At 36.1% G+C, this 14,956-nt stretch overlaps 1 protein-coding gene across 1 annotated transcript; it reads right to left on the bottom strand.

The window, feature by feature from the left end:
* Window positions 1-1,255: 1,255 nt before the first annotated feature.
* psmd14 (proteasome 26S subunit, non-ATPase 14) lies at window positions 1,256-13,589 on the bottom strand. Its single transcript, XM_084394578.1, has 11 exons — window positions 13,474-13,589; window positions 12,813-12,869; window positions 8,756-8,827; window positions 7,541-7,660; window positions 6,661-6,731; window positions 6,427-6,577; window positions 3,498-3,605; window positions 3,313-3,387; window positions 3,107-3,232; window positions 2,924-2,986; window positions 1,256-1,984 (listed from the first exon to the last, which is right to left on the bottom strand). Exons 2-11 carry the CDS (start codon window positions 12,858-12,860, stop codon window positions 1,886-1,888), a joined length of 933 nt encoding a protein of 310 aa, XP_084250704.1. The 5' UTR covers window positions 12,861-12,869; window positions 13,474-13,589; the 3' UTR covers window positions 1,256-1,885.
* Between the last annotated feature and the right edge of the window lie 1,367 nt (window positions 13,590-14,956).

Genomic DNA, 14,956 nt, shown 5'->3' with positions numbered 1-14,956 from the left:
AGAAAGTTCTCGGAGTTCAACCTGGGTTGAGAACTTCAGACCTCAGACTTAGACATGCTGCTTTGACTGGGTGTTCATGCCCTCTGCTGCACGTGCCAGTCTGTTAGAGAGTGTTCACACCGAGCTTAATATAGGAAAATGACGTCGCTCCGCATTTGATAGCAGCAGAAAGGGCTGGGGTTTTTTTGCATTTAGATCGGCATTAAGCATACTTAAGCGGATTCTTGGAGTAGATTACAGTGTATAAACTTTTCCAGCTACCTGACAGATCACTGGTGTCCTGAGAAATCTGTATCTAGTGACCCAGCTCAGGAAATAAAAGAAGAAAACAAGTGACTGCGGCCCGCGCGTGTTAGTCAGTCAGTCAGAAGCTTTTTGCTAAACTCAACCAAGGGTTTTTAGCACAGTTTGGAATATTTTTATTATTATTAATTATTAGGTTTTAATTAATTATTAGTTCGTTTTTTTGTTTGTGTCTAATTTAGCTTGGTGAATGGTGATGCTATACAATTTACATTAAGCAGCTGTAGGCCTACATTTTTTTTTGTATTTAGCTTACACTAAATCACAGTAGGTCTATATGGCGGTCAAATATAGGCATAAATATTGCATAATGCCAGGTGTCCTGACATTTCATACGCGTTAGATTGTCCTACCAGGGTTTATTGCGCATGAGCACATTAATATTGTTATAATTTTGCGCTACGGTTGGAAAATCTGACAAGGTAGGACTCCTTACAGTCTATAGGACAAATCGACAGAACACCGGCCGCTATTTTATAACTATCACCGTGCATGGACTCCTTTCATTGAATGGATAACTGGCAAGTCCTTGCGATTTTTATCAGTAGGCTAGGCTATAAACGAGACGCAGGACTTTTGTATTCATCATGAAATTAAAACTTTCAATGGAATATTGTAGTATTTATTATAAATGATTTAAAACAACTTCTTGCAGCAACATCTCTTCTCTGATGACGTGTTTATTGACGCAAGGGCAGGCCTTCCTGTCAGTCACATGACATCACAGCAATAGCAAAGCACAACGACCCAATCAATTCCCGATGCACCAAATCAAGTCCCGTCCCAATTCACACATACTGTTACACTGTAGCTAGACAAGTGTCCAATTAGTCCATAAAAAAAAGTAACATGCATTACAGATTTTCTATCTCTCTCTCTCATATAGTATGGCAGTGCTTACATTGTTGCTAGGTCAATTGTTTTCTAAATTTTGTACTGGTATTTTTCTCTCTCTTTTTTTTTTTTTTAGCAGAAGCAGTAAAATAGCCTACAAGTAAAATAATTTACAGCCAGTCAGTCATTACAATAGAATAATCCTCTTATATCACCTTGAAGGGGGCTATATATCTTATAAGGGGGCTTAATATCGGATCTATAGGGATAGAATTAGAGATGGGTTTAAAAAGAGGTGGCTTCAAAATATTTCTGAAATCAAGTGAAACCGTTTAGACAGGTACAACCATGTTTACCGAGCACACAAATAAATATTTCACACTGATGCGTCGTCCTGAAGTGCTGTCATCTTAAATAAGGTGTTTCATTGTTGTTCTCTGAAAAAAAAAAAAAAAATCTCCCTCAGAGATTTCATTCCTCAGGAACTTCAAGGGGAAATGCAAGGACCACTGATTTACACTGAAACTACATCCCTTTGCAGTAATAATTCAAGATCTACATAATGAATCTTAAAGAATTTGTTGGTCATTTTTAGAGTTTGAACAATTGTTTTCTACATGTGCAACCTTTCCTTGATGTCCATGAAGGAAAGACAGTGGCGTTACTGGAATTTTGTGTTTATTTCTTAAAAAGACAAAACAGTTGTAGAATATGAACATTTATGCACAGAGAGAAACGGAGAGGGAAATCACTGGAACACCACTGTGTCCAACATTGCTGCAAGGCACTGAACAATATTGGATGTCATAAGAACATCCACATGCTCTTCCAAATGCCGTTTGGGATCCTACAGAGAGAAAGAGAATAGCAGACATGTGGTATAGTATTTGCCAGGTCACCTATGGTTTACAGTAATTACTAGGACTAGGCATTGACACATATTTCACAATTCGATTCAAGCACCCCAATTCGATTTCGACTCTGGTTGTTTGTGAATGGAATCTGTGTAAGGAATCCCAGTTGGTCCACTATAATACTGAAGGTTAAAACTAACTGATTTGTAGGCAACTTACATTTAAATTGCACATAAGGAAGTTTCTTATTATAATAACGTTATTATTCTTTCTGAAAACAGCATAGACTGAAAGATCGATTCTTGGAATTTAAGGGCCCGTTTATACTGGGTCATTCATGTGTCTTTACTGATCGGATAGCCATCTGATTTGATAAAACGGTTCCGTTTACGCATACAAGTGTCTCGGCAAAACGGATATAAATCCGATCTTCAATTCCCGCACTATTTGCAGAGTTCACGTCAGAGAAAGCAACCGATATGAGCTCAACATGGCTTGCTGAACAGATGCTCAGCTACTCATCTGCGACGATGCTTGTTGCTGTAGTGAAGTCATATCACGTCATACAGCCTATAACACTCTCTAACACGTTTATTTTGGGAGGAGTAAAATTGACATGCATTTACACATGTCTAGTTTTGTCTGGAAAGCATCTCAGACCACTTCCTGAAGCGGTTCGAGTGATCGGATTTAAATCCGTCTCAAAAGCGTTACGAAGGCCATTGCCACCTGGTCTTTTCACGATTGGATAGCCATCCGATCAGAGAAAACGCATAAAGTGACCAAGTGCAAACGGGTGCTGAGAATCAATAAAGGTCTTTCAAAATGAGAATCGATTAAAATCGAGAAATATATATTTTTAACCCAGCCCTAGTAAATATAATGACAAACCACCTACAATATAAAGAAAGAGACAAGAAGAAACTAATGACCTGTTTTCCAACGTTCTTAATGGCAAGTTGCTCAGGAGTCATCTTGTCTTCTTCCTCCACAGCCTGAAGGGACGAAAAAAACAAACAATGAAATCAAACATACTTCATGAATGAAAGGCTCCATTTCCATTTAACTTTTCAGACTCGAGAGCCAGACGCCCACGTCCCGGTGCATTTTCTCACCTTATTGTAGTTCTTGGCCAGTTCGAGCATCTCCTTGACAATGGTCTCGTTCAGTTTGCAGTGTTCACTGTAATCCTGCAGGGTCAGACCCTCCATCCAGCTTTTCTTATGGAGGTTCAGTAACATCTGAACACAAACACAGTATGACTGTCTGGTCTCAACAAACGAAGAACAAAAAGCATGTTAAAACATCGATAAGTTCAAACCTTCTGTTCCAATTCATTTTTCCTGTAGTTGATAGTAATGGAGTAATAATGTCTGTTGAGTCCATGAATCAAAGCCTGCACAAGAGATATGACTTTTAGTAAAATTCTACATTAAAAGTAATATAATAAATATAATAAAATAATATACATTATACACATTTTTTAATTCTATATAAAAATGTAACCTGAATAGAGGGCTTGTTGAGGTGTCCCAGGTTAGAAGTGGTTTGACGTGGCTCATGACCCAGTACCATCATATTGGCATTTATTAGCCTGAAAGCATCAATCACAACCTGGAGGAGGAAAATGAAGAGTGTTATTAACCTTCTTGCGCAAATCAATAGTTTATATATAAAAAGGAATTTTTCATTTGAATGCATTATGGGAGCTACGAAATAACCTCACTCTGGTTTTAGAGAGTGAGAGGACACCAGTAAATAAAATCTGATCTAATCCAGAGGACAGAAAAAAAAAAAAAGACATTTACAATAAGAGCGCAGGCTTTGTGCTGCTGTCACATCACATATGCGATGATAACGCACATGAGCTCACACACAGGTCAAGCCTGCCCACATGAACACTATTGAGCAGAGCAACCGTCACACACAGAAACATCACAGCCGTGTACACACATAATGGAAGAGAGGTGACAGACGATTTATGGTGGCGACTTTATAAACCTCTTATCCAGCATCGAGCTGAACACCTCTTGCAAAACCGTGACATTCTGTGACAGTTTTTTCCTCCATTGTGGGTCTAAATATTTAGGATTAGAAGTTACTTTGGTGGTTTAAGAGTTGGCGAAGTGTGCCATGGAGGATTTTATTATATTATTAGACTAGCTACAAAGGACATTTATTGACACAGTAGTATATGAGTAATATAATGATATAAGAGTTTATAAATGAAAAAGTGGATGAGTGAAATAAAATAAAAAAAGATGAGAGAAAAAGGAAAACAGTGATAAATAAAATTGAAAGTAGAGGAAAAAAATACTCCCTTTGGTTTAGATAAGTGATGTCTTTAAATATATATTCCATTTTACATCTATATTCAGAAATATAACTTTATATTCATGATTTATAAATGCATATATTTCTAGTATGACACTTCATACACATAAAACTAATATATTTATATTGATTTTATTATATATTTTTTTTAATCTGAAGAAAAAATGCTTGAAAATGTTTAGTAAATAAGCTGGTTATTCTGGTTAAACAGTTTTTCATATTTTTAACCAAATATAGAACTATGACATTTTAGGATGAATAACATTGTATTAATTATATTATCATGGCCTATTTCCAAAATTAAAGAGAACATGGCGATGTGGGCAGATTTTTACAGCATAAAAAGGACCAGCAACATAAGACTGTACAATTATAAAATTATAATGATAGCCATAATAAAGACTAAATAAAAGCTGTATTAAAGCTTTTAGAACTAAAAAAAGACTTCATTATGCATCATACCTTGTTTCACATGCAGTGTCAATTTTAAATTAGGCTTTTTAATTGGGTCTCAGGTACACAAAACACCTACTGATGCTACTGATTTTAAATAGTATGTTATGGAGAATATAAAAGGCAGAAAGGAATTAAATAAAACAAGTAAAGCCTTAGGCCAAATCACAGCGATGGGAGTTTTTGTCTTGGACAAAAGAGTGTTAAGTAGGAGAGGGAGCAGATTGTCTGGAAGAGCACAAAGTAACGCCTCCTGAACCCTGGGGACTCGTTAGATCCTGACTGAATGAACTGGTGTAAAATCCTGCAGTGCTCCACATCTGTGCTGAGGGGGACGTTCCCTCTGCCAGGTTGAGTGTGTGATGCTCGGAGGGTGCACAGGAGAAAGACGGACGGACCGTGTAGTGCTGACACCACGAAGAAGTCACAAACCCTTTTTAAAGCACTTGTACTGTGTTCACAGAGACGTGATGATACTCTGTGCTACATGAATATTTTAAAACCCAAAACAAACAAGTGCAATGAAATAAAACCTTTCAGCTCAAATACTGAAGTTCAAGTTCAAGTTGAGCTAAGTGTTTAACTCCTGTCCCCCTCCATCACTCAAATATATTAAGTAAAAATCAATTTCATTATTGGTCAAATTTACTCTCGGTGCACATAAATAATAATAGATGTATTACAATAATGTAAGCATCATAAAGAATGTACACTACTGTTCAAAAGTTTAGGATCATTAAGATTGTTTAATGTTTATGAATGAAATATTTTATGCTCACCAAGAATGCATTTATTTGATTAAAAAAATATAATTATAATTTAAAATAACAGTTTTCTATTTTAATATACTTTAAAATATGATTTATTCCTGTGATGGCAAAGCTGAATTTTCAGCATCATTACTCCAGTCTTCAGTGTCACATGACCCTTCAGAAATCATTCTAATATGCTGCTTTGCCGCTCAAGAAACATTTATTATTATGATCAAAAGTTGTGCTGCGTAATATTTTTTGTGGAAACCACAATACATTTTTGGTCATGATTCTTTGATGAACCGAATTTACTTGAAATTTCTTATGTTACATTATAATGGCTTTGCTGTCGCTTTTGATCAATGTAATGCATTGCATCCTTGCTGAATAAAAACACTAACCTCACATTTTTATATGCATGTTATTATTGGTCAGCCTTAAAAATATTTACATCCATAATCAATCAAACTGAACTATATCTATACGTTACTATATGTCATTTGCTTTCTCTTTTTCATCCTTTATTAATGCCGCCTTCCTCTTCCTATAAAAGCATCTCCTCTTCCTGTCCCCATCCCCCAACACGGGACTGAGATGAGATGGAGTCCTCACACTATCTCACGTGGTTCAGAGGGTGCTAATAGAGCTCACAGCGGCAAGCAGACAAGAAAAATCACAGACATCCAGACACTCTCACACTCTGACAGGAAGTGTGAGCGCCCGTTCACATATACAGCAGAAAAGAAAGAAGAATCTCTGCAGAATGTGTGTGTGAAGCGCTAACATCTGTTAGTGTGTGTTTAAAGGAATAGGAGACCCAAAAATGAAAACACTTCTAGATAATGACCAATTCCATTAAAACGACTGTTGCATTGTGTATGTTTATGGGCCGATACCTTTCCCTTGACGCTCTGGATGGGATCGACCACCACGGCAACGGCGCGTTCTGACAGCGCCTCAAAACTCTGCTGTGTGTTGATGTCCACACCCGACAACCAGCAGCCAAAACCAGGGTGACTGTGGTACCAGCCCACCACCATCTCAGGCCTACACAGAGATCCCAAACCCTCATTATCTCACATACAGTTTTATATCAGAACAGCTTTTCATTTTCACTCTGATTCTCTCACCTTCCCGTCTGCTTTAACATATCCAACATCTTGGCTTGAAAAACAGGGTCTACGGCCTCAACGCTCACACCCTGTCAACAGAACAAACAGTCAGAATCGCTCAGGAGCGTAAAACACAGTAAAGCTTGCTGTCAAATACATCGACTCAAAGGTGAAGTGACATCTTTAGAAATACAACAGTTATCAGAGTATCTGCAGGGTTTTTAAAATCAAATATAAGCCCTGCACAAATACAATTATTGCCAAATATATAGCTAAATCTATGGCAACATCCAAACCATAAAATGACTGTAAAAATGACGATTATATATATATCCTATTTGTTTAGATTTTTATAATGCGCATTAGCTTCTTTTCGATCCATTCGCTGAATGAAAATGCAATTTCACTCTCTGTCAGTAGGTGGCACTTATGGAACAGCAGAAATATAACGGTTATAACTCTGGTAAACCCTGTACAATGCAGCTATGCTTTTTAGACAATGCAATGAGTTTGCAGGTATGAGATAATGACCATAAGGTAAACATTGTCATTATTCAGTAGATCATAAGCAATCTCTTGAAATAAATGTGTGGTACTCATTGATTGCGAACTGCTCTGAAACTGTGAGCCTGTAGAACATGCAGTGTTGCGTTTTTGCTTTGAAACATGCAGTGCTCAATTAAATCACAGCCTTTTGAAGTTTAATAATTACATTAAATCATATTGCGATTCCTTTTTTTCTGTCCCCAAATGTAAGACCTCTTGAAATGATAATTAAGACTTTCTTATACACTTTAATATATTTAATTGGCCTTAACTGAATTTAAGTTTTAAGGACCCGCAGTGACCCTGATAGAGTATACCAATATGGGTTAGGGTTAAAAAAAATGTCCCTCACCGTTCCTGACTGCGGCATGGCAAACACGTCAATCACGCGCACAGTGTAATCATCCACAAACTCTCCCAGCATCAGACCCATGACTTCCATCGGCACACCAGCCCGGCCATGTTTCAGCATCTACACACACAAACAAACAGATGGAATGAAAGAGGAAAAATAACAATGGTGGCTCTTCTCTTATAGGGGTCATTCTTATTACCATTAAAACCTCAAAAACTCCTCATTATAAACAAACAGCTCATTTTGATATTGCGGGATCTGTGACGACACATTGGCAATTACTAGGGATGCACTGATACTATTGGTATCGACCCGATACTGCGCTCGTGTACTTATTAAAATGCTTAGATACCAACAACCGACACCACGCAACGTGTACAGAGCAAACAGAGAGCAAAATGGATATATCAGAGAAGGATGTCCATGAAGTAAATGTATCAAATTAATAGAATGTTAAACAACTTAAATATTTACGCCAATTTATTCAAATTCTGTACCTGAAAACTACAGTTAGACCTACCTGAAAACCTAAAAAGCACCATTTATTTCATTAGTATCTGTATTTATTTGTGCTATTTGTAATTAGATTATTTGTTATTTTATTACTGTTTACTTGTCTTTAATAATGTTTTAAATTTACATTAATTAGGCAAGTAGTTTTTGCTGCAGTAGTATCATAATTGTAATAGAGAATTGTGATATTTCACTGGTATCTAAACATTTGAACCACTGCCAGTAGAAAAAAAATCCGTAGCATTGAGCTCTGCTGAAGCAGCTCTAAATATGCACTCTGCTATTAAAGGGGACCTATTATTCAAAATGTGTTTATGTGAACTTTGAGTGTTTCTGACACAACCTTGTGTGAATTTTACAGCTTAACCAATAAGACGTGAAAGAGAACTTTCCGTGCGCTCAGAAAACCATAGAAGTTTAAACTGATATGGCTTTAAAACGTATGCAAATATTTACTTTCTTGATGATGAACCGCAATGTCATGTGACACAGAGTCAGAATAAGGGTTGAAAATAAAAACAAATTGTGATTAAAATGATGTTAGTGGCCTCAAATTAGTCTAATCATACACCCCTAATAGCAACATACAATGTATTTACAGAACCAAACCTAGAAGAAATTAACTGCTACACAAGAACAGGTATGAAAGAGGACGTGTGTGTGTGTGAGAGAGGAACTGTGTGTATCCTGAGTTCTGACCTTCAGCAGGGCGAGGGAGGAGATGTACACCTGTTCAGCTGTGTCCACAGCAGGGGCATCTGTGGGAGGACCCTGCAGAAAACACACACAGTAACACTTCAGTCCAGGGGAATCAAATCTATTTAGCAAAGGACTGCTCATTTACTCTATGGCAAGCCGATTTGACTCCAAACCATTCCCAGGAAACTAGTTTTTTATATCAACAATTCTATTTTCAGTAGTACAAATACAAATACTGCAATTCATGACATAAAAAATTACATAATTACTATGGGTGTTATGATAAACTTAGCTCATGAGACGATGCATGATTTTGGGTGTTACGAAAACAAGACAATATCTTCAATGAATGTCTTTTAGTTTTATTTGAATGAAAGTCACAAATTGTAAAACAATGCAGGTGCGTTTTACTTCCTTAACAAATCTAGGGCTAATGATTATTTTGATAATCGAGTAATTGCCAATTATTTTGAAGATTAAGCAATCATATAATATTTTTAGTGAATACCCTTTAAAATGACCTAAAATACATATATAATAACAATGAAGTAATTATAATTGGTTTACATAAAGTATCAAAAGCAAGTAATTGCATGGTCTTATTGAACAACACTGTTAAAATACATAATGTAATACATAATATTCTAAACAATAACTCATATACATTATGTAAATCTTTAATATTTGGCCACTTCTTTACAAAAGAAATGCAACAGCCACTGTCATTTCTTGAAACAAGAACATGTGGACATCCAAACGATGGGCAAAACCGTCAGTCACTGTCCCGATCGGGCCAGTGCTGCATCGCTTATCATTTGCATGTGTTTTTAAGCCTTGCCAATGTACACATTCGAGCACAAGACGACGCGAAAGAGAGCTCAATTCGGTACTCGCGCTGAGTGAGAAGTTTTGTGCGCACACATTCAGAAAGCCAAGTCTGTCAGCACGTGAAAACTGTATTTATTTCTCTTTCACTTGAATTTCACACAAAATTATGTCAACATGCCAGTCTTGCCGAGTATCCAAGTAAACATTGTCGGTTATGTCTTAAATGCAGTCGGAGAGACAACGCATGTGTACAGTATCAGCATATTGGATCCGTGAATTGTGTCTTAAAGTGACAGCAGCCTAATATTCCAGCTGCTGTCTGTGTTTTTAATGTTAATCAAACAACAAAAGACTCAAAAATAAAATAATAATTCACTCAATGCTTTTGACTGAATAACTAAAAATGTACTAGCCAATGGCGACTCAAGCTTAAGTAGAGGGTTGTTTCCTAGGAATGATACCAGCCCTTTAATGCTAGTGAATGGATCATCCGACCTTCACTGGATCCGTTTACATCTAGTATTAAAATCCGCCTCGGACAGAGCAAAACACGTGCAATAAGGGATATAAATGACCTTTTCAAGCTAGGTACAGATTCAAAAGATCTATCTTTGGTATGTCTGACATCAACATGCAGTGAAACAAAGTAATGCAGGTAATCACAAAATCAGAGACCCAAACTTTGACACAACAGAGGTGGATGTTAATTCCAGGTGTCAACAGAGTCATTAATTAGGCAGCTTATTAACAAAGTTCTTTGAAACATCTACCAATACCGTGAGAAGAAGAATGTGACTACCGGATCTTAAAGACCGAGAATTGTGATAGTAATAAATGTAATAAATCTGCAAACAAATGTAATGTGTAATAAAATTGATAATAAAAATATTGACTGATGTTATTTTTATTGGGGATTTAAAGTGTTTTTTTCTTTTAAGATATATGATATAACAAAGCTGCTTGTTTCCAAACCATTTCTATTAACAGAACTGGGAGTATTTATATATTAAATGAATCATTATTCATTACACAATTCCAGAAATTTCAAGAACTGCGTGTTCTTCGATAAGAACAATATTATTTAACTTATTGAGGGGAGATGCAGTTTACTTGATTATGTTTTAATTTATATTTGAGTTTGATTAGTATATTCATAATAATGTATTCATTTAAATATTTCAAGTCATCCTATGGAGTAAGTTATATATCATCAATGTTGTACCAGTACTTTTTGTAAAAAAAAAAAAAAAAAAAATGTATTCAAATCTGAACACAAATGCAGGTGCAGGAACTGTTCCTAGATTGAGAAGTGCGGACTGTCAGTGCGGTTTGATTGACAGCTGCCCCCTAAAGCACAGGATTGATGCCAGCGTGACACTCGACAAACAGAGGAGTGAAGAGAGATCCTGCAAAATCCATCCGTCACCTTGGGAAACATCTTTTCGAGGTTAAGCGACCCTTGTGTAATTGTCATGTACACATTTATGTACCTCAATCATCATCAAATACGCACACATTAGGCCATATGGATACGTGTGAACATCAAACAGCCAATCAAAGCTCACGAGGACTGAGAAAATGACATTTGGAACTGCAGAAATCCAATCAACACTGTCCAAAATCCAATCAATCCTTTATGAAATGTTATCAAGTTTTAAACATTAAGCATGTGCAGCTGCGGAAATAAGAGTATGAAACCAGCAAAGGAAGAAAAGAAAGGAATGATGGGCGCCCCCCCCCCCGTTTTTCCCCCTCTTTCTCTCTCTTCCGCTCTGCCTGCTGGAGTGGGGTGTGAATCAGAGGGAGGCAGCCTGATACTGGAAGTGTTAATTGGCAGAGAGAGCTGAGAGACGTCTCTCTACCCATCATGCATCATGCCTTGAGAAAAACCACATGAGGACACTCTCAGAATACCGACACCCCCACCCTCAATAACACCACCCAAAAAAGCATCATATTTTGTGCACCTGCTTACCACCTGACACATTTCTGCTCACATGAAGTTCCCAGAAAATCTCAAGCACAGGGATTTTCACTAACAGGAAGTGTTTGCAGTAATACAGATGTCATTATGTACGAATCAAATGCTTTTAACCTTGCTGGAAAAAAATTACAATTCTTAATACAGTCTAAGCTGGTGTGAAGGCCATAGTTGATCTCTCACTCTGGTTATAAAGGATTTTAGGCATATTTCATATGGTCGCCGGGGATGGTTTTCAGTATGAAATAGTGTTTAATTATACACTATCGTTCAAAAATTTGGGGTTGGTACATTTTTTTTATGTTTTTGAAAGAAGTCACACCAAGATGTGGTCATTTATTTGTCATTATATACAAATAAATATCATTATTATGTGGTCAAGGTCATTTATTTGATGAACAATACAGTAAAAATAATATTGTGAAATATTGTAAATTCAAAAGAACTTTTTATCTTTTTAAAATGTAATTTATTCCTGTGATGCAAAGCTGAATTTTCGGCATCATTACTCCAGTCTTCGGTGTCACATGATCCTCCAGAAATCACTTGTTAAATCATATGTTATAAATTACTGAACAAAAACATTTCTATCAATGTTGAAATCGGTTGTGCTGGTTCATATTTTACAGAAAAAGTTTAATGAATAGAAAGTTCAAAAGAATTACATTTATTTGAAATAGAAATATGTAACATTATAAATATATTTACAGTCACTTTTTTTAATTTAATGCATCTTTGCTGAATAAAAATATTAATTTCTTTAAACAAATAATGCTGTCACTTTACAATAAGGTTCCATTTGTTAACATTAGTTAACTACATACTTCCAAAGCATTTATTAATTGTACTTTATGTTAATTTTAACATTTACTTATACATTTTAAAAATCAAACACTGCAAGCCTATCTGTTAATATTTAATGGACCTGAGCTAACAATTTAAGTTTAACCAGTTTTAAAGACCGTTTAAGACGATTCGCCTTAATGAGAACCTTTTAATGGATATTTATCAATTTTAAATATTCAGTAATAACATGCAAGTGCATTATGGAGATTGTCAGTGACTATCTCCCAGTATCTCACAGTGTGTTTGACGGCAGTTGTAGTAAACATCAGTGTTGATGTGCTGAGTGATGTATATTTAGTATTTAGCTGTCTAATGACTGCAAGCTGCTGTCACTCACAGCAGATGCCATTCACAACATCATGTTTATCAGATATATATTAATATCAGAATAAATATTATTACCTGGCTGAGTCCCGGCATCCCCCCTCCAAGCCTCAAAAGCCGGTCCATTCCTTAGATCTAGACACGAAGAAACAAGCAGATGTCTTTAGTTTACAAGCTTGTCAGTTTTTTTTTTATATTAAAGGCACTGGGCACGGTTATGAATGTTGCTGAATCATGACTATTCATTCACATAAGTTAGGTAGTAGGTATTCAAAAACACCTACCTATCATAATGAACTGATTTTTAACTGTATCTAATGAAATATTCCAAGGTGTCAACCTTAAATATTAACATTAAAAAGTCTTTATTTGTGATATACTCAGTCAGTATTTTAATTCACTGCCAGACCTCAACTGCTAACATGCTAAGCTATTTAGCATGGTGCTATCATGCTATTTACACGGGCACATGACACTTATGAGAACACAAACAACGGGGAAACGACAATGTGTATATGCGATATACTGTAAAATAAGTGAAATAATTTTGATTTTATTCATGTAGAATTTAATTTAACCTCTAAACAACTGTAAGAAAGGCTAATGATGATGCTAGAGGCAAAACTACTACATCACTCAACAACATACTAAGCGTTTATGATCACATAAACAGCCTCCGCGGACTGCAATATTCCATAAACAGCTATTTTATGATAGAAAATATGTATTATTCTTTTACCTGTGCAGTGAGAATGAGATAGTGTCAGAGTGGCAGCTAAGTTTCAGCCCGTCTACAATGAATCAGCCAGAATTACCAGCGTGAAATGTACCACAACAGGGTTATACAGGACAGGCAGATCGGATTTTCAAAATAAAAGTCTCTTAAACGTTTAAATAATTATCCGAATTTAGAGCTATGTCACACAAAATATAACACAACATCGTTTAATTCATCAAATATTTTTTTTTAAATTAAATATGCTGAAGTATATAGTTTTAGTGCTTCATATACTTTATCAGCATTTACTATCTGTCAATCAACGTTTCTATTCTATTCTCTTCTATTCTATTTAAATGGCTAAATCCCTAGCTTCACAAACGAGATGGATAATAAGCGATTGTTTACTCTCGTTCACTGTTTTTAACATTAACATATTTTTTCCCTTTCATTTCCTCTTGTCCCTCTAGGCAATTTTGACACCTAGCAGGAGATTCAGTCTGCACTCACAATCTGAATCCTGCCTCCATCCTCCCATCAGTGTGAGGTTCTCATGACCTCAGAAGATCAATTCAGAGAATAACATCTGATAATTGTTTGACAACGGAGAAGCATCTGCTCATGATGGACCTCCCTCTAATTTGCAGCTTTATATTGGATCGTATACAACGGATATTTATGTTGTTTCACTCGGACAGTGGCTAATGTGGTAGAGAGAGTGGAGTTATGTATCATGTGCTATATGTTATATAGAGCATATTGGAAATCTGAGCATTTTTATTTTATTTATTGTTAAACTGGAAATGCACAAAACATTTTAGTATTTCATTTAATTTAAAAAAATTAAATTGCTGTATTCCAGTTCACAAATTAAGTAAGCTGTATTCATGACATGAAAATTCAAGAAGTGTTGCTACATAATTTAAATTAGAAAACAAAATCCACTTGTTATTTTGCTACATATGTCTATTACAGTACTCCCTTAGAAGATTAATTTATTCCATTGAAGTTTTTAATACATTATTTTCACAATAGCCTAACTCAAGTCTCAATTGTGACTCACGGGACCCAGTTTCTTGACACAACAGCGCCATTCAGCTCAAGTGATAATTACCGGTGTTACACTTCTCTCGATGGGTAGAGCTCTCCTGTGTTGTAATGAGATATAATAACCACTAGATAGAAGACTTGAGCTGTGATCCGGTAACTCCTTATCCAGGGACCTCCATTCAACACAGCGTGCCCATAAAGGCTCAATTTTGACACTTCACATATATTGTTACATATTGTATCACTACGGTACACCTATAATAAGTGTTTATATGCTGACTATTTTAGACTGGTAAGGGTTGACAGTTTTTAGGGGTTGAGGGTTTTAGACTGTGTCATAGACATACACAGAGATAACCCAGACAGCAACATATTGTCATCGGCACAGATCTGGCCCACATCTGGGCCGTGTGGAATCTATGTGTATTCCAGATGTGGGCCGGATCTGTGCCGA

The sequence above is a fragment of the Rutilus rutilus genome, assembly GCF_951802725.1.
Source record: "Rutilus rutilus genome assembly, chromosome: 22".
NCBI lineage: Eukaryota > Metazoa > Chordata > Actinopteri > Cypriniformes > Leuciscidae > Rutilus > Rutilus rutilus.
The sequence above is the reverse complement of the archived record's forward strand: the minus strand, read 5'-3'. Positions and strand labels throughout refer to the sequence as shown.

Excerpts from the sequence above, each read along its gene's own strand:
- psmd14 (XM_084394578.1), bottom strand. The coding sequence starts at position 12,860 with ATGGACCGGCTTTTGAGGCTTGGAGGGGGGATGCCGGGACTCAGCCAG. Across the intron at positions 8,828-12,812 it reads GGATGCCGGGACTCAGCCAG|GGTCCTCCCACAGATGCCCC; the intron begins GTAATAATATTT and ends TGTTTTCTGCAG. Across the intron at positions 3,233-3,312 it reads AAAATGAATTGGAACAGAAG|ATGTTACTGAACCTCCATAA; the intron begins GTTTGAACTTAT and ends GTTTGTGTTCAG.